This window comes from Ceratotherium simum, chromosome 2, assembly GCF_057802395.1.
Source record: "Ceratotherium simum simum isolate JZ-2026a chromosome 2, ASM5780239v1, whole genome shotgun sequence".
NCBI classification, from domain to species: domain Eukaryota; kingdom Metazoa; phylum Chordata; class Mammalia; order Perissodactyla; family Rhinocerotidae; genus Ceratotherium; species Ceratotherium simum.
In genome coordinates this window covers 71,757,164-71,783,444 of record NC_141901.1, presented here as the reverse complement: position 1 = coordinate 71,783,444, position 26,281 = coordinate 71,757,164, and the positions used below count along the sequence as shown (strand labels likewise).

The 26,281-nt window shown below is 37.2% G+C and overlaps 1 protein-coding gene across 9 annotated transcripts in view; it reads right to left on the bottom strand.

The window, feature by feature from the left end:
• EVI5 (ecotropic viral integration site 5) overlaps nucleotides 1-26,281 on the bottom strand; it is a 241,607-nt gene that overhangs the window by 9,467 nt on the left and 205,859 nt on the right. For 8 of the 9 annotated variants that reach the window (XM_087447458.1, XM_087447460.1, XM_087447471.1 and 5 more), the window contains one exon: nucleotides 825-3,472. The exons of the other annotated variant lie outside the window; for it this stretch is intronic. In XM_087447458.1, coding sequence (XP_087303584.1) covers nucleotides 3,158-3,472 — 315 coding nt within the window. In that variant the 3' untranslated portion in view covers nucleotides 825-3,157. Of the gene's footprint in view, nucleotides 1-824; nucleotides 3,473-26,281 lie in introns of those variants that run through there. 9 annotated transcript variants of the gene reach the window in all.

The window sequence follows — 26,281 nt, the reverse complement described above, 5'->3', positions numbered from 1 at the left end:
GAGAAGATTGTTGTTTCTAGTTTTTCATTGTCCAAATTACAAGAGTATCAACAAATTAAGATTTACTTACCATGATTCTTTTAACACCAAATTTCTAACCAGAAACAATACTCAGGAAATTCTCTGAGAATACCTTTCAAAGTTTAGAATTTAAACATGATTCTAGAAAGATGTTCCTACTTTTAAAGTCAAATTATAACACTGATTCAACGAAGCACACTCTACAGGTCAGTGATGCATGCTTTAAAGAACAGTGCTAGGATTGTGGAATTCTTTCCTTTCTTTCTCCACTTCCAAAGGTACAGATATCCGTCCAAATTTGTCTATGGCATCAAAGACTCCACGATATAAAATAGCTGGCACAGTTTCCATTTTGAATAGTTCTGAGTATAAGATCTACCAGGAGGGCCGGCCCCGTGTCTTAGCGGTTAAGTGCGTGTGCTCCGCTGCTGGCGGCCCGGGTTCGGATCCCGGGGGCGCACTGATGCACCGCTTCTCCGGCCATGCTGAGGCCACGTCCCACATACAGCAACTAGAAGGATGTGCAGCTATGACATACAACTATCTACTGGGGCTTTGGTGGAAAAATAAATAAATAAAATTATAAAAAAAAACTACCAGGAAATTTTGGGTTTCCAAACCATCAGCTCAATAGTAAAAGCAAATGGTTCGACCTTCTACTGGGATAAACTGAAGAAGTAAACCTACATTTGAGAGTATCTAAATCAATGGTCAGCAAACTTCTTCTCTGAAGGACCAGACAGTAGATATTTTAGGCTACTCAACTCTGCCACTATAGCACAAAAGCAGCGAAAGACAATAAGTAAATGGATAAGCATGGGCATGCTCCAATAAAACTTTATTTATCAGCAGTGAAATTTGAATTTCATATGATTTTCAAGTGACGCAAAAATACTATTCTTTTGATTTTTTCCTCAACTATTTAAAAACGTAAAAACCACTCAGCTTATGGGTCATGTAAGAACAGGCAGCTGGCTGGAATTGGCTCATGGGCTGTAGCTGCTGATTCCTGGTCCAGATCATTCAGATTTCTTGATGTGGGGGTCAAAGCAATCACGTGGCCATGAATCATCTCATTTCACTTTGGCATCAACCAGTAATGAACCCCAAAAGAGAATCCCAAAAGCACCAGACAATTCTGAGTAGTATCTATGCTCACAAGTTGTGTAGAGCTTATGAGTGTTGATACTCATATATCTATACTTAGATATACATATAAAAAAGGAAACATTTAAATCAAATTATTTAAATTACGTGAACTGTCAGAAAAGCAGAGAATTGAGAAATTCATTAGCTGAACCTTTTCAAATGCTTCAGTGTCAGCGAGATCTGGATTAAAATCTTGGCTCTTCTACTTGCTAACTTGTGACCACAGGTAAATCACTTCACCACTAGAAATTAGCCTGGTGCTATGGACACAGCAGGCACGTTTTCAATCCTGTTTCTCAAGCAAATAGCTACAAAGGGCTTGCTGGAAAAGCCTAGTCCATGACGTACCACCAGGCTTAACTCTTGGTTATTAGACAGAAAACTATTTTTGTCTCTTCTACCCCATTCTGTCACACAAATTTTTTTCTGCATGCAACATATTGTGCAAAATTGTACCTCCTTATATACTGAATTCTACCTTCCTCTTATCCTCAAAGGCTATTTTTTTTCATAGGCTGCTGATGAAAATATGAGTGGAAAGCATCCAGTCAACACATTCTTGTCGTCTTTCCATAGTATAAGTGTAATTTGGGTGTTTCTTCCAATTTATTAATGACAGGCATTCAGTTTTCTAGGGAAAAAAGTCTAGATGATAAAAAAGGAAGAATTGGTAGGAAAGAATTCTTATGGCTTTATCTATAGATTAGTAACTAGAGAATCTGAAGATAATGTTCATAGATTATTTGCAGATACAACTGTTGTGTATCTTGGACCTCAGTCCATTGCTTAAATTATATTACATAGAATATTAGCACTAGGTAATATAATACGTGCTATAACCTCACGAAAAATTTATTAGTTACACATGAAGTAAAAGATTTTACCAATAGTGTTTTTGACCAAGCATCAGTTAAGTTATGAATCTGCTAGTGTTGAATGCTAAGCAAAATACTAAAGCTATTAAAATATTAGTGTTTGGTTTTATTTTCAATTTTCTTTTAACCTATTATTTATAGAAGTCTTGTTAGAATGCTGAAGGCAGTCATTTTGCAACATGTACATTCTCCATATAAAATAATGTTCAATGTTGGCTGATGTAGATTTACAAATATGTACAAAAAATATATTTGTAGTTAATCTACTACTCTGACTGGTAGGCAACACATGGAAGCATCATATGCACATAAAAATTAGAAATTAAAAAAAACTTAAAACTCTCAAGACAGATAACCATTAATTTGTATTTATAAAATTATATGGAAAAAAGGCTTTGTGTTTGGGAACTTTCAGCGGCCCACTAATAAAGCAGTACAGTCATGCATTGCTTAACGATGGGGATACGTTCTAAGAAATGTGTAGTCAGGCGATTTTGTTGTTGTGAGAACATCATACAACTTACTTATACAAACCTAGATGGTATAGCCTACTACACATCTAGGTTGTAAGGTACTGATCTCATGGGACCACCATTGTATATGCCGTCTGTTGTTGACCGAAATGTCGTTATGCAGCACATGACTATAATTTTAATTGAAAAAAAAAATCCCCCAAACATAAAAATACAAGATAAATCAGACGTATGTCTGGTCAAATGTTTGTAGACAGCTGCCCTGAAAACAAACTGAACAACATAAATATACAATTTGTTCACTGAGCATAAAATATTGCACAAGAGCAGTTTTGTCTGAAGAAAATTCTATTTTCCATACTTCAAAATGGTTCCCACATATAGATATAATTGCATATTCTAAACAAGAAACATTAATATTCAGTAACACTGTTAGAACCTTATTTTTCCCATTAACCATATTCCAGTCTATTTTATGGCAATGGTAAGTCAGTGGTGAAGATTTGGCAAAGATAAAAAGGCAGATAAGATAAAATATATATGTATATATGTACATATGAAACAGATATGTTCCAAAAACCCTTAATCATATGATAACTGATCCCTTAAAAAAATCCACAGTCTAGGTCACAGTGATGGTCAGACAGTGGTTGAGTACGACTCTCTTCTTCTTGGGGGCCGCTCCTTTTGAGCCACTCGATTCCTCTCTCTGGTCTCCAGCACACTGTCTTCTGTTTCGCTTTCACTACCATCTGCCACAGCGCAGTCCAAAGACATTGGGCCAGATTTTCTGTGCAAAGGAAAACCAACACCACTTTCCCGTAAGGGATTATCTATAAAATCTTCATCAGAGGAATGGAATGATTCGTCATCTCCTATTAAATGGTTGACAATGTGGATTCCATCAAAAGAGGATTGGCCTGAGAAGCCCCTCTGGCCTTTTAGGGACCTGAGCTGTCAAAACAAAATCCAGGTTAATATACTCAATTGGGGGAAACACACACATCACCCTAAGGAAGCAAACATTTCATGTTTAAGGAAGGAGATACCTTGATCTTTTTCCATTTATAGATGTAATAGTAACTACCAAGTTTTGAGTGACTTCTATGTGTTATGTATATAATGGACATAGACATACAACTTGTTACTTTAATTGAATCATCACAACAGTCCTATGTGGTAGATTTTATTATCCTCATTTTAGAGATTACGAAACAGAGACTAAGGTAGAGTAACGTGCTGAGGACACAGTTTAAATTTAAACTGAACCTTCACTATACTAGAGATAATGAACCCCATGTACCCATCACCTAATTTCAGCAACTAACACATCACGGACAACCTTGTTACATTACACTTCTCCGGTCCCTGGATTATTTTGAGGTAAATCTCAGACATCCTATCAGTTCACCTGTAAATATTTCAGCGTGCAGCTCTAGAAGATATGGACTTGACCATACTCTGAACCATCACACTCACTGTCTTAAGAGCATGTCCCCATAATTCTGTGAATGATGAAAATGATCTACAAATCATTAAAATTTGCTATGAGTCTCCATCCTGTTACAACATCCTAAAGACCACCAACCACTATCACTCACGGTACGAATGCTCCTTCCCACTAACGATATTTCCTTCTGCATAGGGGGAATACCAGTAGTGTATAACATTTTTGCGTTCTCTCTCTACTCCTTCCCAGGGAGAAGGAAGGACCTCTCTCACCAGAGAATAGGGGAGAGGAATGACATGTATTGCTCAGCTCTTATCCCTCTGTGTCCATCTTTGAGAACCAGGTTCTGTTTCTCTCTCTCGGAGTTTTACAGGGCCAGATCCTCATGTGGGAAGGGCTGTGGAGATCAAATGCTAACTATTACTGGGTGGGCAAGTCTGACTAATTCCAGAATTCAGTACTGAGAAATCCATTGTTGTCGCACATCTAAACCACATTCTCTGAAACCAATTTTATCAGGATTAAAGGTGATTCCTTTTTATCATCTGCTGCTTCTTTGCCGAAGTCCCCTCAAATCCCCAAACCCTCCACCACAGATGCCACCAGCTCCATTACCATATAATTAAGACATCAACCCTGTCCTCAAGAGTTTACGTTTTAAATATAAAATTTTAATTTTGATATTGTCACTTGTTTAATTTCTCCCATACACCATGATTTTTCTCCTAGAATAAAGCAGAGTTTAAAAAAAATCCAAAACAACAATAAAAAAGTTAACTACCAAAATCTACCTTGACTGTTAAGAATTTTGCTGAAATAGACTCCATGCATCCTACCCTTATTACTATCAACCTTCAATTTTGTTTCTCAGGGACAAATTCCTGGTCACTTACTATCTTCAAATCTTGAGATTAACGCAATGTGAAATATTCAGGAAATATTACGTACACTTTCAAAACTAACGGTTCTGAGAGTAAAGACATTACTTTGCCATAACACCTCCCAGCTTTTCCTACAGATTTCCAAGAAGAAGTGAAGAAACCTTAGCACTTCCCTGCTGGTATGAGACAACGGGAAACAAGAGGGATGCTGGGACTCAGTACAATGATGTCTGCCTCGGGCAAACCTTTACCCATAAAGAAATTCCTGTGCCCTAGGCCAAGAGAACAAAATTACAGTGAGGTACAATGTAACTTAAATAACGCCTTCCTCCTTGGCAGAGCAGAAGGGACATAAATGTGGAATTGGATCTTTAGGGAAAGGGCACAGAGCACCACAGACACCTCCCCATGGTTGTGATACCCACTGCATTACTACAACTGCCACATTCTGATGCAACATCCTATCGCCATATTGCAACACATGATTTATAGCTCCAAGTGTTAACTTAAGTCAGTTAATCTCTTCCTTTCTCTCTTTTCCCCAGACCCTTTTGAAGAAATAACATGGAACACGTGTCTTCCTTCTTCCTGGCTGTTATAAAGGAGTATGGCAGAGGAACCACAACTTCCCAATTGTTTGGAAAGCTGTAGCTTTCCTTTGTTCTAACAAAATTTATTGTAATTAAAACACTGCAGCCTCATATCAGATGTAATCAGTGACCTCAAATATTACATAAAACTAACTATAGGTTGAGGAGTCATTTCCTCAATGTCGAAGGAGATGCAATTAATGCTTCTTTATCTGAGAACTGCTAATATAGAATAACAAAGGCATAGAGGAATTTTCTGCTGGAAAGAAGAAAAAGGTGAAGGTAAGGGACTATCTGGTAAAACTGAAGCTATCCCTTAGTTATTCCCTGGACCTAGGAGTGTGCGCACTGATTCTGAGAGGGAAGAGGCCTGTGCAGGCCCTGAATGTGGACATTTGGGCAAAGAATTCCAGGGTACTGATACTCAGAATGTGGTCTAGAAGGGGCTGCACTTCAGGTGGGGATGTCTTCTGGGACTCCTCATCCTGTGAAGAGGGGTTTGTCTGGAAGAAGACCAGAGCTGGGCCCTCTAAAGTGCAAAGTCTTGGTTGCCTGGATCTAAGAGCTATACTGCTTATCCTTACTATTAGAGTTTTAGGAGCTAATTATATTTAAACTACAACAAAAAGCAGACAATTAACCTTCTCAACCTAACCCCCCAACAAAAACTTTCAGGGATATTATCAGTAGTAACTCAGATTAGCATATCTCAAAATATGGTCCACTGATCATGTGCATCAGGATAACCAAGGATGCCTACTAAAAATGTAGAATTGCTCCCCAGATCTAAGGAATCAAAATCCTGAGAGTGAAACCCTAGAATCTTTTTTTTTTTTTTTAAGGAAGATTAGCCCTGAGCTAACATCTGTTGCCAATCTTCCTCTTTTTTGCTGAGGAAGATTGGCCCTGGGCTAACATCCATGCCTATCTTCCTCTACTTTATATGGGACACTGCCACAGCATGGCTTGATAAGCAGTGTGTGGGTCCATGCCCGGGATCCAAACCTGCGAACCCCAGGCCACAAACGCGGAGTGCGCGAACCCAACTGCTATGCAACTGGGCCGGCCCCAGAATCTACATTTTTTACAAGCTTCTCAGGAGAGTTTTATATACTCAGTTTGAGAAGCACCATGGTAGATCCTCTGTTCAAACCAAATGGGGCTGAGTCAGAAAGGGGGTGATTTACCTGAACTAGAACTCTCAATTACTCAGGACAAAAGTGCTTCTGACCTGTGAACATCTGCCTGTGTGTGTCTGGTATATACAAATAGACACCATGTTTCAGTACTACAACCAAACTGTTCTGGGCCAACTCCACCATCTGGTGGTAGAAACAGGGGCAGTCTGTTTAAATGTCTTTTCCTGAAGCTTTCTCCTGGTATAAGGGTAGGGTCTAGGAATATATATATTCAAAAAAGCTGAATAATTTTGATGCACATCCCAGGGTAAGGACCATTACGCTAGGCAATGTTTTGTTTGTTTGGTTTTGCCTGACATCTCTTTTGGGTCAATCACAGGATCAGGAATCTGACAAAAGCTACTGACTGTCCTGAAAAGGACATGCGTATACTTTAGCACACCCTTTTGAGGCCGATTGTCTTTTCTAATTTTTGGTTAAATACTATAGGAATATCTTCATGACACTAACAACAACAACAACGACAACAAAAACTTTAATTGTGAAATGCCAGTTTATATTCCTATCATGTAAAAGAAAAAAAAAGTATTATTTTTCCAGGTGAAATTAGACACAGGTTTTAAAGTCACTGAATGTGCCTCGAAGCACTTTTGAGATTCACCATGGAAACAGAGGTAACCAGGACTCTCCAGAATTTTAAGTAAAAGAATTGTTCTCTGGGGAATCTTGGGATTCCCCAAAGAAGGGTCTCAGCTATAGTACCCTACAATGACGGTCACAGTCAGTGAGCCCTACCCAGGCATTCACAACTTCCTGTCAGCTTTTTAAGTTCTCCAGTCTTAAAGTTTAGGCAGAGAGTCAAATATTACCAAACATCTGAGGAAAGTATCTAAGAGAAGTCAGAAAAAAGGCAACTAGGAGGAAACAGACTATCTGAGGAGAAGAAAATTAAAAAAAAAAATCATTTATTCCCTCTGAAGACACTGCATTTATGTAAAAGGAACAGGACACTCTAAAAAAGAGGTATTAGACATAAATTTCTCTAACCTGAAAGACGTGAGCTTTGAGACTGAAAAAGCCTAGCAAGTGTCCAGGACAATGGATAAAAGCAGGCCTACACCATGATACGTCACAATGAAATCTCAGGACAATGGGAAAAGGAAAGATAAAGCATCTAGCTGAAAGAAAAACATGCTTTATATAAAAGATTAAGAATCAGAATGGTATCAGACTTCTCAACTATAAAGACAAGAGAGCAGTGCCTTCAGAATTCTGAGAAAAAATAATTTCTAACTTACATTTAAAAAAATTATAATTATCTTAAAAAAATTTTTATACCCACTCAAACTATCAATTAAGTGTAAGGCTAAAATATGAGTTAAAAGCTGCTTGTTTTTTTTGTTAAAAAAAAAAACCAAAAATAAAACTTCTTTTGGGTCAATTAGGAGAACCAGAATCAGCTAAAACCTTTTTCTGATTTATCTCCCGTGAATTTTTTTTTTTCCAGAAAGGTAAGTGATATGCTCCACCAAAATGAAGTATATCAAGAAAGAAAGAGACATCCTTTTGTTTTTGATCCAGGAAAAAGGAAGTCCAATACAAAAGTGAGGCAAAAAGAATCCCTAGAATGACAAAAAAAGCTCCCGAGATGACAGCTGTGCGGGAGGCCTAGAGGCATCAGTCCTCACGGAAGTAGACTGGAGCAAGTCAGAGGAAAGACTTCAAGAAGGTGAAATTAACAGTACACCTGAATTGTTTGAACAGAAGAGATTAACACATAACAGGAGATTTACATGGTATTAAAGGAGAGTTACACATAAGCAAACACACCAAGAAAACGAAAAAACTAAGACAATTATTCAAGTAAATGCATGCAGGTAAAATAATCACACTAGGACATTGTTTCCACACAGTTGAATGCTATCTGGTAATAAAAAGGAATGAAGTACTGATACATGGATGAACCTCAAAAACATTAAGCTAAGTCAAAGAAGCCAGTTCAAAAGACAACATATTGCATGATTCCATTTATAGAATGGAATAGGCAAGTCTATAGAGACAGAAAGTAGACTGGTGGCTGCCTAGGACTAGGGGAGAGCGGAGGAGAAAGGGAGTGACTGAAAATGGACATGAGGTTTCTTTCTGGGGTGATAGAAATATTCCAAAATTAGACTGTGGTTATGGTTGCATGATTCTGTAAATACACTAAAAGTCACTGTATTTTATACTTAAAATAGATGAACTTTATGATATGTAAATTATTATCTCAATAAAGCTGTTTAAAATAAACTAGAGCCAGAAAGACAAACAACCCCCCGAAAAGACACTGTTTTCCAAACTTTCCTGATAAGACCATCTTGGAAACTTGTTAAGAATAAGACTTCCCAGGCCTGTCTTCAGTCTCCACTCCAGAGAAGAGGCCTGAGAAGCTGCATACTTAAGCGCCTGTGTGCTTGATGTTCCACTGTGAATGGCATTTATACAGACCTAAAGATGTAAATATAAACTAATGATGTAGATCTTGAATACCAATGTAACCAAAATCATTATATCAGTAGGATGGAGGGAGGAAAAGTTCATGTGTTCATGGTGAGGGTGAGGAGAATGAAAAAGAGATAAATCCTTCTCCACATAAAGAAGCCAAGGGATTAAGCCTAAAACTGAAAAATCAAGAATTAGCAGTTAAGAGTTGAAAATAGTGGCCTCCAAGGAACAGCAAGAGCCAAGTCTAAGACCGCCTTTTTGAAAAGGCCTTTTAATTAGTCTTTGATGGGCCGGCCCCGTGGCTTGGCGGTTAAGTGCGCGCACTGTGCTGCCGGCGGCCCGGGTTCGGATCCCGGGTGCGCACTGACACACCGCTCCTCTGGCCATGCTGGGGCCGCGTCCCACATACGGCAACTAGAAGGATGTGCAGCTATGACAGACAACTATCTGCTGGGGCTTTGGGGGAAAAATAAATAAATAAAAAATCTTTAATTAGTCTTTGACTCTTCAAATGATGTGCATAACTGTTAAAACTTTTTTTTTTTTGGTGAGGAAGACCAGCCCTGAGCTAACATCCATGCCAATCCTCCTCTTTTTTTTTTTTTGCCAAGCAAGACTGGCCCTGAGCTAACATCCGTGCCCATCTTCCTCCACTTTATGTGGGACGCCGCCACAGCATGGCCTGACAAGAGGTGCATCAGTGCGTGCCAGGGATCTGAACCCGGGCCACCAGCAGTGGAGTGCACGCACTTAACCCCTATGCCACAGGGCCGGCCCCTGTAAAAACTTTTAAAAATTAAAAACATTTCAGACAAAATATATGCTCCATCTAAAATTCAATAATAAAAAAGGGATGAAGTTAAAACTGGGAAGTCCTTCCTGCTTCCTCAGTCCTATTCCCTGAAGTACCCAGTACTAAGAATTTGGTGTTATCAACTCTAATTTTTAATTTAATTGTATTAGGTCAAGGTTGTATAGACCAGCCAGTCTTCCAATTTTCTTTTTGTTTTAGAAGCAGCCTGTCCAATTACTGATCAATATCAAAGACTGATGCTAAATCGTAAACAAATATTGTCACAAAATTATCAATGATTTCTTGTACTTCTTTTTGTGTGGGCATATTCACAGAGAGCTTAAAGGCATAAAAAACTGTCAAAAAACTACCTTCAATATAATTCTAGTTTTATCATGTACATACTACATAAGCAATTTGGAAGATAAAGCAATTCCGCAATACACAATCCTGAGATAATCCCATTAACATTTTAATATATCTTTCAAGATGATTTTTCTAACCTTATGTACTTTTCAAAAATGGATTGGCCACTACATATATTGTTTTATAACCTGCTTTTCCACTTAACAACATATCATACACATTTCTCAGTGTCATAATCTTTAAATGGCTGCATGGTATCTCACTTAGGAATGTATCATGACCTGCTTAACCAATCCTCTTGTTGGGAAATTTAGACTTCCATTGCCTCACTGTTATAAACAGCACTGCCATGAACATCTTTGAACACATGGCTCTGCAGAGTTGCCTGATTATTTCTTTAAGACATATAGCCAGAAGCACAAAATATAGTGCAAAGTTCCAACATTCTTAAGGACCTCGATTTCTAAGTTTAAGCTGCCTTCCAGACAGGTGGTAGGAATTTACATCCTCAAAACACTGCCTGAAAAGTTTGGGTTTCCCTACAACCTCATACTTTTTTTTTTTTTTTTTCATTTTTGCCAATTGGAAAATAAAAGGTTTACGATTTTTTATTATGGAATATTTTTTAAAATACAGGGAATAATTTAGGGGACTCCCATGTTGTCATCATCTAGCTGTAACAATCATCAAATTATGGCCACTTTTGTTTCAATATAACACCCTATCCCTCCAACCCTGGACTATTTGGAAGCAAATGAAAAAGGATTTTAATACCTTAAAAAACTAGAAGATCTTTTAGAAAAATACAATCCATGATCTAAATCTGTCCTTCATATTATTTTATCCCCAAACATGAGTATGTAGAATAAGTAAAAACAAGCTTATTGTGCTATAAATGTTCCCTTCTAATGAATACCTTCTAGTTTCAATAACATTTAAAAATAACTTACTTTAGGTATTAATCAGATTTGCCATTTTCCAAACAATATCCGCTAAAAGAACCACAACTACCAGAAGAGATGATCCCACTGGCTCTTCAACTCAGTGAGCCACTCTGGAGTCCTTACTTCTGTGAGGATGTTGGTCACGTTAAGAGCACCCTTCTGACTTTCTAATTATCTAGATTGATAATTAATAAATTATATTATGTATAAGAACCACCTGGGATTATTATTTCAAAAATATATAGGTTCCTGGGCCCTACTCTCAGACATCTGGATTCAGCAAGTGGGGCTCAGGAATCTGTATTCTTAACAAGTACACTAGGTGATTCTGAAGAGAGGGATCCACATCACATTTTGAGAAACATCGCTCTAAATGGATTATATTTAAGGCTTTACTATGTTAGGATCATGTTAAGAAAACTTCATAAGGGTGAATCAATTTGGACTTAAGGATTTCTTGTTAATTTATCACTGCCATCATCACAGTGGTCACCGTGATATTTTTATAATACAATGGCCTGAATGTGGACACACAACCAAGTAAGGGGAAAAAAGCAAATCAAAACGCAAAGAACCATGAAGCTACTAAATATTTTAAGACATGACTTATTCTTTGGGGTTTACAGACACCTTCACCGTCTAGTCTCAAGTCTAGGCCCCCATGGGTAAGTGTTTCATGGGATTCACCACCGAGGAACACCATCCAATTTTAGACACGTCAACGTCTCAGTCTATACCCAAGTGAGAGAACACGTGCATGTATAAGACAGAGTCAGTCTTCTCTTCTCTTCCTCCTATCAAATGTCAGTCTTCAAGCTCAAATTTTATTCTGAAGATCAGCTTCATATCCAGGTGATGAACTATATCTTTTAAAGGACAACATGTCTACTCTTAGGAGTATAATTCTAGCTTACAGACCTTGATAGAAAAACTACTTCTTAATACAACAACTCAACAGTCATATGAGAGAGACACAGATGGGTGAGTGTGTGTGTGTTTGTCGGGGGACGTGAGGAGGCATTTTGTTACAATAAGATATGAGTCAACTCAGAATCTGTGCTGGTGATAGTAGCATGCTGATAAAATGCCTCTAACACATTTTGATGTTTCTTGTCTAGATTAGTAATTTTAGGCTGATTTTTGCAGTATAATTTTAAAAATTTTATGATTGGAATTTCATGTATTAAAAATGATTAGGTACTGCAGCCAATATTTTAAAAAACATTTCCCATGATTAGCTCATCACACATTGCTACTATTACCCTCAGTCTACTGCTTCTTTTGGATCTAGGCTCTCTCATCAGAACAGCAGAAAAGTTTTACCGTAATTGTGCTCTAGTTGTAGACAGGTTTCAAAGACCATCTCTAGGGAAACTAGGAGCTTGAGAAAACACACACACACACACGCGCGCGCGCGCAATAAAACTTTCTTAGGAGTGGGGCCCTTGCCAGGTATTTGAGTAGGGTCCTGGTTTCTCTCCCAATGATTAAGTCTGTACAATTATCCTTGCTGGTTACAAAGTATCACATGGTGTCACAGATATGAAAAGTCTCAGTAGAGAGATGAAGCATGTGCTCAAAGGATAGAGGCAAGAGAGAGCATGGTAGGTCTGAAGAACTGTTAAGCAGTTTAATATTAGGCTGCTAGGGGTGTTGAGATTAGGGGAAGTGAGACGGAAGAATATTAAGTATGTATTTGTTAAGTCAAAGAAGTCAATCTGAAAAGCCTACATACTGTATGATTCCAAGTATACGACATTCTAGAAAAGGCAAAATTATGGAGACAGTAAGTAGACCAGTGGTTGCCAGAGGTTCAAAGAGAGAGGAGGAGGAATAAACAGGTGGAGCACGGCACTGTCAGGCAGCGCAGCTATTCTGTATATACTGTAATGGTAGATACGTGTTATACATTTGTAAAAACCCACAGAGAGTGAACTCTAATGTAAATACAGACTCTAGTTAATAACATATCAATATTGGCTCATCAATTGTAACTTATGTACGAGGCTAACACAAGATGTTAATAACAGGGGAAATTGAGGGAAGGCATTGAGGGGGTATCTCTCTAAATTTTCTGCTCAATTTTTCTGTTAACCTAAGACTATTCCCCAAAATAAAGTCTATCAATTAAAAAAATTAGATGTTCTGTGGTTTTTTTCTATGACCACAATGCTATAATGTCAAAACTCCTTGAGAAATTTGGAGAGTTTGTCTGTTTCAAGACAATGTTTAGGCTCACGTTTTTTAAAAAGTAAGATAAAACACAGTAAAGCACACAGATTTTAAGTGTACAAGTTGATGAATTTTTACTTATGAATATACCCATGTAACTACCACCCAGATCAAGATATAGACCACTTCCAGCACCCCAGGAGGCTCCCTTGTGTCCTCTCTTCTCCCAGGGATTACCCTACATTCCCTCAAAAGTAGCCATGTTTTGAATATCAGATAGATATTCTGATATCTATCACCATAGAATAGTTTTGCCTATTCTTGGACTTAAAGAATCATATGGCATGTACTCATTTGCGTCTGGCTCCTGTTACTCAACATTATGTCTGTGAGATTCATCCACGTTGGCATGTATATCAGCAGTTGACTTTTTTTTTTAGAGCAGTGTAGTATTCCATTATGTAAATATATCATTATTTATCCATTCTATGGTAATGGCCACTTGGGCTGTCTCTAGCCAATTACATATAATGCTGCTATGAACATTCTTAAATATGTTTTTTGGTAGATATAAGCACTCATTTCTCTGGAGTATATACCCAGGAGTGTAACCACTGGGTCATAGAGAATATGTGTGTTAAGCTCTAGTAGATATTGCCAAAGCATTTTTCAAAGTGTTGTAACATAAGCTCCTTCATTTTTGCAAGAGAGTTTTTGCCTTACCTTCTGCCAGGTTGGTAGTCAAAGCAAATTAATGGTCCCTTAATTGACCATACTGTATAACTTCATTCCACGTTCTTATTAGAAAATATAACTTTGAATTTTAAGCTATCCAATCAAGTTTGCGAAAATGTGGAATAGTAACTCTTGTAAACTAGTGGTAGAAGTGTGAATTGGTAAAAGCACTTTTGAAAATGGTTTGGCAGTATTTACTAAACATCTACATACCCTATACCTAGAATAACCATACATTATAGTTTGCTTGGTACAGTCCTGGCTTATATCTGTTGTCATAGAATAATTATTAATAGCATTCTATTTTCATTCTCAAAATTGTCCTGGCTTGAACAATAAATAACAGTCACCCAGAAATCCCATTCCTAAGTATATGAACAACAGAAATAAGGATAATACATTAATAAACATTTATAACATGGTTTATAGCAATTTTATCCAGAATAATCCCAAATGGAAATAACTCAAACAAACAGTAGAATGAATGAACAAATTACGGTATATTCGTACAGTGAGATACTATACAGTAACAAAAATGAATGAACAGACTGCTGCTACATGGAACAACATGGATAAATCCCATGTGTGGGGCAAAAGAAAGCCAACACAAAATAATTCATTCTGTATGATTTCATTAGTATAACGTTAAAAACCAGGCAGACCTAATTTGTGATGTTAGAATTCAGGACAGTAAGGAGATGAGAGCGGGTAGAAAGTGGGAGGAATGATGAGGAGACTTCTCAAATGCTGGCAATGTTCTAGTTCTTCACCTGGGTGGTAGTTAAATGGGTACGTCCATTTTTGTGATAATTCATCAAGCTAGACACTTAACGATTTGTGCATTTTTCTGTATATATCTTATACTTAAATAAAAATGTCTATTAAATAAAAGCCTAAGAAATAATACCTATGGAAGATTGCTGGGAAGACATGCAATTGCCATTCATTCTTCCATTATTGTTTCTAAATTTTACCTTCTAAATTTTACCTTTGGATCTAACCAGATGATCACTAAGTTATGTACTTGGACTCCACTGTTCTAGTCCATTACAAAATTGCTCTTACTTAGATGTTAAGTCATTAGCCTAACACTTTCCTGTTCAGCACATTTTCCTGTCCCATATGTCGACTCATAAAAGAAATTTATTTCGAAGTAAAGAAACAGGAAAAGAATAACTGGTTTGGTTGTGTCTTAGTAGACATCATAGAATCATGAATCTATGGTGAATCTTCAATGAATCTTCAATATATCACATTCCCTGCTTTGCTTTGGCTACCAAATATGTGGCCTACTTCGATACTGTATGCATTTTTTGTATACTAGTATTAACTCTGATTTTACTGCTTTTGCCTTAGAACTAATTCTTTTAACTATTAGATTGAACCATCTGGTATAGCCATTTTTGTAAGTGAAAGTACAGTACAGCAAAGAAAGAAAGTATCAGCAATTTCATTTGGTTTTATTAACCTAATATTTGGTTATTTTTGTATCATATGTATTCATGCAAACTGCCTCAAAATCTCTAGGGAACAAGAGGGGGTGGAGTATAACTCTAAAAACAAACATCTCCCACAGTGCATATTGAGTTTCTTAGTTGCAATTATTTGTTTAGGTACATTCCAAGAATAAGGTCATGAATAAAACCTTTCAAATAGGCTTCCAAATTTATTTGTAGCTTGACCATTTTGATAATAAAGTAGTTACACTCACCAGAACCAAACCCCCAAAGAATCCAATGACAAAATAAAAAAAAATTAAAACTGTTTCCTTTATTTCCTTTTTGTTTTCCAGTATTATTTTGATATTAATATTTTAAAATATTAGCATTTTTATAAATCTTTATTTTTACATTTTTAATAATAGGCATAAATATTTCCATACTTTAATTATTGATGGACACATATACAAACATATATATGAGTGTATTATCTGTAGATAAGTTTTTTCCAAATTATATGATTTATATATGTTTTTACAAATTATTTAATTATATGATTTAACACTGGAATTAAATGTTTAAAATCAGCACTGTTTGAAAAAAATATGGAATAACTGGTTGCTGTACATATATTCTATCTCTTCTGTTAGCCCCTATGGTGAGGACTGTTTCTTAATCATTTTTGTATCCTAGAACTTAGCATTCTGACTAGACAAGAGTAGGCACATAAGAAATGTTGATGAAGTATACTGAAAAGGATACTTTCATACTGATGGCAGGATTCTTGAAAAAAGCCCTCAGGTACTGATTATTCATCCCATCTCTTTAAATGTTGAATGAGAATATTAAGAAGCAGACAGAAGGGAGTGGTAATATACTAGACCCAAATAATGTACTGTTTCTTACCTGATGAGGACTGCTTCATCATGTTATGCATTAAAAGACAGAGTAAAAAGAGTAAAAACATGTAGAATTTATTTAAATAATACTTAGGACATCTGATATACTCACCACAACTTAAAAAGTTAACAAAATCTTAACCTCTCACTATCAACACAGAGATTAGATTTTTGGGATTTCTCTGCATATATTAAATAATGACCCAAGAAAGCATTTAGTAACTAGAAAAGGAAAGTGATGAGCTAAGATATTATACAACTTACAAAGGATAAAGCACAAAATGCAGTATAGTTAATAAGAAAACAGGAAACTGTCATGTTCATAGTCTGATGAACGTAGGTTTTGACAGGAAACAGCAGAGTTTCTAACTGCATGATAGTAAAAATTCAAACACTAAAAAAGAGTATTAAAAAGTATTACAGCTATTTCACATAAAAATTTTAAAGCTGGGAGAATGTACAGGGATGAATATTCTGAAGCCCCAAAGGACTTCATAATCATTAAGGATACATTAAAAATTTTTTTTGTTAATCTACTTCATTAGCTAAACCACTAAAGGTTAAGACAGAAGTTTCTTTTGTAAAACAGATAAGTGTCATAGATTTAGAGATTTGTAGTCTTTAAATATAATTTCTTAATAAATAATAAAGAAATCTGTGCTAAGAAAATTTGATCATCTGGGCTGGTGTCCATATGGACAAAGGACACAAACGTGTTCTCTATGGGTTTGCTTTCTTTCAGCACATTATAGAATACTAGTAATTTGCAAACGTTCGAGTTGATTTTTACAGTTGATTTTAAAGAGACACAATAGGTTGTTCTTCCTCAATTTTAAGATGTAGGGGTAACAGAATTAGTAATAAATCCTTATATTTATATGATGCTTTACAGTTAAAAGTGCTTCCATGCATATTAATTCAAGTTAAAAATTTTTCCCCGTGTGCGTGATTGGAGGTTGACTTGTGCAGACAACCCTACCACTTTCTGAGATTCAAAAGAATAAGAAGAAGGACTGCACTGAGTATTCTGAAAGACAATCAATCCACAACAAAGTGGAAAAAGTCATCCACACACCAAAAAAACCCCTAACCAAATGAACTTTGATCACTACTAGACAGGGTTTAAACCATTGAAGTGAGTCATGTGATACCAAGTGAACTGCAAAACAGTTGCAGTAAGTTTCCAAGACTGAGTCATATCAGATTATAAAAGCTCCTACTTGTACATTTGGGTTTGTATAATCAATCTTTGTAAAACATAGAGCTATAGCTTTTAAAGATAAATGTAACATTTCTGTAAGTGATATACAATATTTAAAATTTTAAATAACTATACATTCATTATACTTGGTATGGGAAGATGGACATAAAGTCCAATAATCACACAGATTTGTATTTCTAAGTTCTAGAGGCTTTATTTTTTTTTCTCCAAAGTTTAATCAGTAATTTTGTTGGGTTATTTATATAATAGTTTCAATAGTTTTTTCAGTTTTCAAAATTTAAAATAAATGTAAATGGAAAATGATATGCTAAATTTATTCTCAAAACTGTACCCATGACAAAGATTAAAACTAGCAACAAGCACACGAACCAAAAGATTTCCAGTGAATCAGAACAGAAAGCCAATAAAAGATCAATTGGAGGTCACAACTTTTTGATTATTGCATTACATAGACAAGAGCCAAAATTCAGACCTAGAGTACTTAAGAGTCAGATTAAGTTATAAAATTCAAGAATTTTATTGAAATAATAAAAAATAGATAATGCTGAAAATGTTTTTGATTTTAAGCTAAGTAAATCATTTTAAAAAACCAGACAAAACACTTAAAAAAAATTATAGCTTCTATGTTAAATGTATAAAACGCAATAGTTAAAACACATTTTTAGAAGCAAAAAAAAAAAATGTACTCACATTAGCAAGTGAAAAAAGGTGGAAATAAAAGTTTAGAATTGAAGAAACTGATACTGTGTATTTGTTACCAGAGAAGGAGAAAGGTGGAAGAAATAAAATCATTTACAAAGAACTTTTAGTCTTTCTATAGTGCATACTTAGATTTATCCAGTATACTGGGGCAAACAAAATGAAACTGCCATTGTCCTCTTCCTGGCAGCTGACACATCTTGATAAAATTGAAACCATTAACATTATTTAGAAGGTATTCTAATGTCAATGGTGATGAGGTTAGGAATATATGAGGTTCTATGTAAATTTATGACCAATTACAGGAAATAAATCACTTCACACTTGTTTCACTCTGAACTTTTAAAGCTACATCAAAGTACCACGTACATTTCATTTGATTTAACCTTTAGCTGAAGCACTGAAAAAATTCAAACCTTTAGCAAAACATCCTCATGAAAACCAAGTATTTTTTTCCTATCTGGATTGAATTCTGTTAAGAGAAATTTTTCTTCTCTCAAGCTAAATCATAGGTTTTATCAGTCCATCCAATCACTTAACTAAATTTTAAATCATTTATATGATAAGGGACTTGTATCTAGAATATACAAAGAACTCTTACAACTCAATTATAAAAAGACAAACAACCCAATTATGAAATGGACAAAGGATCTGAGTAGATATTTCTCTAAAGAAGATATAAACGGCCAATAAGCATATGGAAAGATGCTCAGTAAAATTAGCCAGAGGGAGAATTCAAATCAAAACCAAAATGAGAAGACATTCACACTGACTAGGATGGCTATAGTAAAAAAAGAGAGATAACATGTTTTGGCAAGGATGTGGAGAAACTGGAACCCTCATACACAGCTGGCGGGAAGGGACAGTGCTACAGCTGCTTTGGAAAATAGCATGGCAGTTCCTCAAACGGTTAAACATAGAGTTATCATATGACCCAGCAAGTCCACTACTAAGTACGTATTCAAGACAAATGAAAACATATATACACAAAGAAACTTGTACATGAATGCTTGTAACAGCATTATTTATAATAGCCAAAAAATGGAAATAACCTAAATGTCCATCAACTGATGTATGGATAAATAAAAGTGGTATACCCCGAAAGGAGGAAGTCAAGATGGCGGCATAGGCAGACTCTGAACTCACCTTCTCCCACGGACACAGCCAATTTACAACTACTCGTGGAAAAATTACCCCTGAGACAGAACTGAAAACGGGATAAGAGGAACTCCTGCAACAATGGACAATCCTAACTGAGGTGGAAGAGGCAGAGACTCCCTTCTGGAGAGAAAAACGCCGCCTTCACAAGCCGCAGCGCCTCACAGCCGCCCCGGAGCCGCCCAAAGGTACGCAGCCCTCCCTGGAGGAGCGGGCCCCTGAGCCAGGGAGCGGCCCCCGCTGTGGGCATTTTGTGGACCCAGCACAATCGAGACGAGTGGCAGACTATCTGACTTTGCCTGCTACTAAAACATTGGGGAGTACCCCCAGAAAACCCGGTTCACAAAGAAACTAAAACCGGCTCTTAAAGGGCCCACGCGCAAACTCACCCATTTCAGAAAGCAACATAAAATCACCAGAAAGAAAGGTGCACAGTGCTTTGGTGAAAAGAGACTTACCTGATAGGCCCTGAGTGCATCTCGGTGAGAGGTGAGACCTCTCCAGGAACTGGGACATTGGCGGCAGCCACTGTTGTGGCCTGGTGTGGGCGTGCTGACACAGACACCATTGGAGTTCTCCCTGAAGCCTGCTAGCCCGGGTGTGCCCCACCCACTAGAGCACCGATTTAAACCAGCTCAGCCAGGGCAGGCAGCCCACCCTAGAGACTGGCCCCACCCAACAACAAGCCCTCAGGCAACTTGTGGGCCTGCATAGATTGGTGACTGGATTCTCTGCAGCCTGGCAACTGAACCCACTTCAGTGGGGCAGGGCATGCACAAGGAGCGGGTGGAGAGTGTGGGGTGGTGGTGGAGTGTGTGGGGCTCCCGCCGTGAAGACACTGGGTCCACTTCTGGAGGTCGGGGCACGCACACGGGGCAGGACTATGTTGACTGTGTGTGTGGACCTGTGGGCAGCAGGGCTGATCAGCTGCAGAAGACTTGTGCTTCTCAAAGACCCACATAGGGGGTTTGCCCCACCTTCCTAAGCCTGAAACAATTGGGTGCTCCCGTGCCTGAGGCCAGCCCCACCCAGCTGCAATCCTCAGAGAGCTGACAAGAGACCTAATAGGCTAGAGGCTTACAGCAATTGTAAGGCCCTGAGCCTAACAACCTGCCACGCTGGGATCCTACTCACTTAAAAGAAATACTGCAACACAAATGTGGTATTAGAACTTGCAGCCAACTGTGCTGGGGCTCCCCACAACTGATAAAGAGACTGAAGGGCCCACAACAACTACAAGCAGCTGAGCATTACAACAGCTGGCCAGGAGCATAACTCAGCCTCCCTGGGCGCCTACAGGGAGAGCAAACAGGCCACAACAGAAGGACACATGTAGCCCACATAGGGGTCACCCCTGGAACATTGAGAACTGAGGGAAGCACACTGCAGGCCACCTAAGCCATCACTTACATAAGGTCACCAATCCAAGAGCAGGAGACGTAGCTGACCTACCTAATACGTAGACACAAGCACAGGGAAAGAGGCAAAATGAGGAGGCAAAGGAATATATTCCAAGTAAGGGAACAGGACAAACTCCCAGAAAAGGAACTAAGTGAAACAGAAATGAGCAACCTACCTGACAGAGAGTTCAAACAAAGAGTGTTAAGGATGCTCACTGATCTGGGGAGAAGAATAGATGAACTCAGTGAGAATGTCAACAAAGAAATGGAAGATATAAAAAAGAACCAATCAGAAATGAAGAATACAATACTGGAAATGAAAAATTCACTAGAGGGACTCAAAAGCAGAGTAGAGGATACAGAAGAACGGATCTGTGAGCTGCACAAAAGACTAGAAGAAATTACCCAAGCTGAACAGGTAAAAGAAAAAAGAATTAAAAAGAGTGAGGACAGTCTAAGGGACCTCTGGGACAACATCAAGCGCACTAACATCCATGTTATAGGTGTCCCGGAAGGAGAAGAGTGAGACAAAGGGGCAGAGAATCTATTTCAAGAAATAATAGATGAAAACTTCCCTAACCTAAGGAAGGAAACAGGCATCCAGGTACAGGAAGCACAGAGAGCCCCAAACAAGATAAACCCAAAGAGGCTCACACCAAGACACATCATAATCAAAATGTCCAGAATTAAAGATAAAGAGAGAATCCTAAAAGCCGCAAGAGAAAGTCAAGTTACATACAAAGGAAACCCCATAAGGCTATCAGCTGACTTCTCAGCAGAAACCTTACAGGCTAGAAGAGAATGGCATGATATATTTAAAGTGCTAAAAGGAAAAAACTTACAGTCAAGAATATTCTACCCAGCAAGGTTATCATTCAAAATGGAAGGAGAGATCAAAAATTTCCCAGATAAGCAAAAATTAAAGGAGTTTGTCACCAAGAAACCAGTGCTACAAGAAATGTTAAAGAGACTGATTTAAGGGGAAAAGAGAAGACCACAAATAGGAAAAATTATCTATTTCCATGATAAGAGGGTAAAAAGAGGTTAGATATGATATCAAAAACATAAAAGGAGGGAGGAGGGAAGTTAAAGAGTAGAGCTTTCAGACAGAGGTGAAACTAAAGAGACCATCAATTCTGTATAGAAGAAGAAAGGAACAGAGAAGGGCTATTAAAACACTGAGAAGAAAAAAATTAAAAAATGGCAGTAAGTATATACTTATCAATAGCTACTTTAAACATCAATGGACTAAATGCTCCAATTAAAAGGCATAGGGTGGCTGATTGGATAAAAAAACAAGACCCATATATATGCTGCATACAAGAGACACACTTCAGACCTAAAGACACTCACAAACTGAAAGTGAAGGGATGGAAAAAGATACTCCATGCAAATGGCAGTGAAAAGAAAGCTGGGGTAGCAGTACTCGTATCAGACAAAATAGACTTTAAAACAAAAACTGTAAAAAGAGACAAAGAAGGGCATTACATAATGATCCAGGGAACAATCCAACAAGAGGATATAACACTTGTAAATATCTACGCACCCAATGTAGGTGCACCTAAATATATAAAGCAATTATTAACAGACATAAAAACAGAAATAGACAGTAAGACAATAATAGTAGGGGACTTTAACACTCCACTTACACCAACGGATAGATCATCCAAACAGAAGATCAATAAGGAAACACTGGCCTTAAATAATACACTAGAAAAGATGGACCTAGTAGATATATACAGAGCATTCCATCCCAAAACCGAAGAACACACGTTCTTTTCAAATGCACATGGAACATTCTCCACGATTGATCACATACTAGGCCACAAAACAAGTCTCCATAAATTTAAGAAGACTGAAATAATATCAAGCATCTTTTCTGACCACAACAGTATGAAACTAGAAATCAACTATAGGAACAAAATCAGAAAAGCCACAAATACGTGGAGATTAAACAAAATGCTACTGAACAACGACTGGGTCAACGAAGAAATCAAAGAAGAAATCAAAAAATACCTGGAGACAAATGAAAATGAAAATACGACATCCCAGAATTTATGGGATACAGCAAAAGCAGTTCTAAGAGGGAAGTTTACAGCGATACAGGCCTATCTCAAGAAACAAGAAAAATCTCAAATAAACAATCTAACAATGCACCTAAAGGAACTGGAAAAAGAAGAACAAACCAAGCCCAAAATCAGTAGAAGAAGGGAAATAATAAAAATCAGAGCAGAAATAAATGAAATAGAGACCAAAAAAACAATAGAAAAAATTAATAAAACCAAGAGCTGGTTCTTTGAAAAGATAAACAAAATTGACAAACCTTTAGCTAGACTCACCAAGAAAAAAAGAGAGAAGGCACAAATAAGTAAAATCAGAAATGAAAGAGGAGAAATTACAACAGACACCTCAGAAATACAAAAGACTATAAGAGAATACTATGAAAAGCTATATGCCAACCAATTCGACAATCTGGAAGAAATGGATAAATTCTTAGAATCATACAACCTTCCAAAACTGGATCAAGAAGAAGTAGAGAATTTGAATAGACCAATCACCAGTAAGGAGATCGAAACAGTAATCAAAAACCTCCCCAAAAATAAAAGTCCAGGACCAGACGGCTTCCCTGGTGAATTCTACCAAACATTCAAAGAAGACTTAATACCTATCCTTCTCAAACTCTTCCAAAACATTGAGGAGGGGGGGAAGCTCCCTAACTCATTCTACGAAGCTGACATTACCCTGATACCAAAACCAGACAAGGACAACACAAAAAAAGAAAATTACAGGCCAATATCACTGATGAACATCGATGCGAAAATCCTCAACAAAATACTAGCAAATCGCATACAACAATACGTTAAAAAGATTATACACCATGAACACCTTGATTTTGAACTTCAGGCCTCCAGAATTGTGAGAGAATAAATTTCTGTTCTTCTAAGCCAAAAAAAAAAAAAAAAAAAAAGTGGTATACCCATATGATGGAATATTAGGCAATAAAAATGAATGAAGTACTGATACATGCTACAACATAGATGAACTTTGAAAACACTATGCTAAGTTAAAGAAACTAGTCACAAATGACCACATATTGTATAATTGCATTTAAATAAAATGCCCAGAATAGAAAAATCTATAAAGACAGAAAGTAGATTAGTGGTTGCCTAGCGCTGGGAGGAGGGGATTTGGGGGAAATGAGGAGTGACTGCTAATGAGAATGGGATTAATTTTTGAGGTAATAAAAATGTTCTAAAATTGATTGTGGTAATGGTTGCAGAACTCTGTGAATATACTAAAAACCATTGAATTGTATACTTTAAATGGGTAAACCGTATTGTATGTGAATTACATCTCAGTAAAACTGTTTTATATACATATATAAATCAGATAGCCATTTTGTGGGTATGCTTCCAGTGGAGATATTGCCAGATTGAAAATAAATGATTTTCTATTTAGGAAATGTGGAAAATTTAATTGATTTAAAAAAATTCACCAACAATGTTAATCTTCAACATCCAGTTTTTCCCTCAGCAGAAAAATAAATGGTGGCTACCTTCTACAGCTTCATTTTAAATAGGCAGAAAATATTTGCAATTAAAAAAGTTTAATGCTTTAAACTGAAGTATTAAGTAAAAGGAGATGAATGCATTTGTAGTATTCACTTTTTTCAGAAACTAAAACTAACTCCTGATGGAAAAATAATTTTAAAAATACATAATTTACATATATAGCCACACACCCACACTACTTTGTCACTGAACACAAAATAAGCTTTCAAACAGACAAGGTTAGTATCCCTCTCTTCCTCATTCTGAGGTGCTCACAGGCTGCTTTGTTAAGATTGGGCACTTGCAAACCACATGACCTCATGAATGCTATCTTATCATATCACAGGTTCCTCAGACTGACCACAACAACTTAAATCAGACAGGCAGCAAAGGAGCACTAAGTCTCTGACACTTATTACTGGTATGACATTTTTAGCTGTCCAGCTTGCGGGGAGTGAAAATCTGATTATCTTACATCCAACTGCATCTGTGAGATATGGTCCATGAAAAGCACATGATTTACTGCACTAAAGACTTCCAACCACAATGTAAAATTTTTACTTTTTGTAAATCTGAGAGAGCTAGCTATTCATCTTTTATCAATTCTCCTTTAATTGACAATAAATTAGTGAAGTACATTTTCAAATGTTCCTATCAATGTTTCAAATGTTCCTCTTGATACTATCCTACTGTTTCTTTAAAAAACTAGCCTTTTAAAATTGAATTACTTGATGCAAAAGAAAATGTTTTTAAAATGATTGACTATATTTCAAAATCCTGGCATAGCTGAAGCAACTAGGATTTTATGTTTAAGAATACATAGCACTAAAAACCAGTGTGAAGTACTGGGTAGTTTGATGGATAATAGCAAAAGAATATCTAAATTAGACTAAAAAGATTCAAATTGGCTCTTAAATGCATCATTTGGACCAAGGCCTTAAAAGAAATATAATTCAAAACATAATCAAGGAAGAAGATTGCATTTTATGAATTTCTTCTTGTTTGATTAAGAAAGCTTTACCCTCAGCCATCAGATCAATCTCTCTGAATATGATTTTCAGAACCACATACTAAAAACAAACTGGTCAGGGGAAGTCTCTCTCTGGTTTCAGAGGTGCCCCTCTCTACTGATTTCCCTCCTACTTTTATAGCTACCCCTTCTTGGTCTCCTTTGTGTGCTCTTTACTTGCCTCCAAACCCTTGCATACGACAGCCTCTGTTTCTGAAATTCCCTTCTACTCTCCTTTTCCTGGCTATCTTCTGCTCCTTCTTCAATACAGAGCTTAGGCAGCCCACACCTAGAGACTTTCTGACATGTTTCTTGGCCACGGCGCCATGTGGTTCTACCACAGCACTGCCCATACTGACAGCCTCTCTCTACCAGTCTGAATTCCTTAACAATTGGGACTATGACTTTTATACACCTAGCACAGGACTGGACTGAAAAGGACTTTAAAGATCATTTAGCATAACTGTTTCAGGATGTAGAAACTGAGGCAAGACCTGAGGCATGCCTGGGAGCTAAAAGATGTTCAGATGTTGGTTTGATACTGATTGAATGAATATATGCAGTAAACTGGTATCCTAAGGTCACACAGTTCATCAATGGCAGAACTAGGCCTAGAATCCAGGTCTCCTGACTCTAAGTCCACTGTTGTAAAGATGATAGTTTGGTTTCTCAACTACCTGTAGCAAGATGGAGAACAAAGACACAAAAACAAAACTAAAGAAACAAAACTAAATTTATCGAATTAAAAATCCAGAGGGCCGGCCCTGTGGCGTAGCGGTTAAGTGCGCACACTCTGCTGCCGGCGGCCCGGGTTCGGATCCCGGGCATGCAC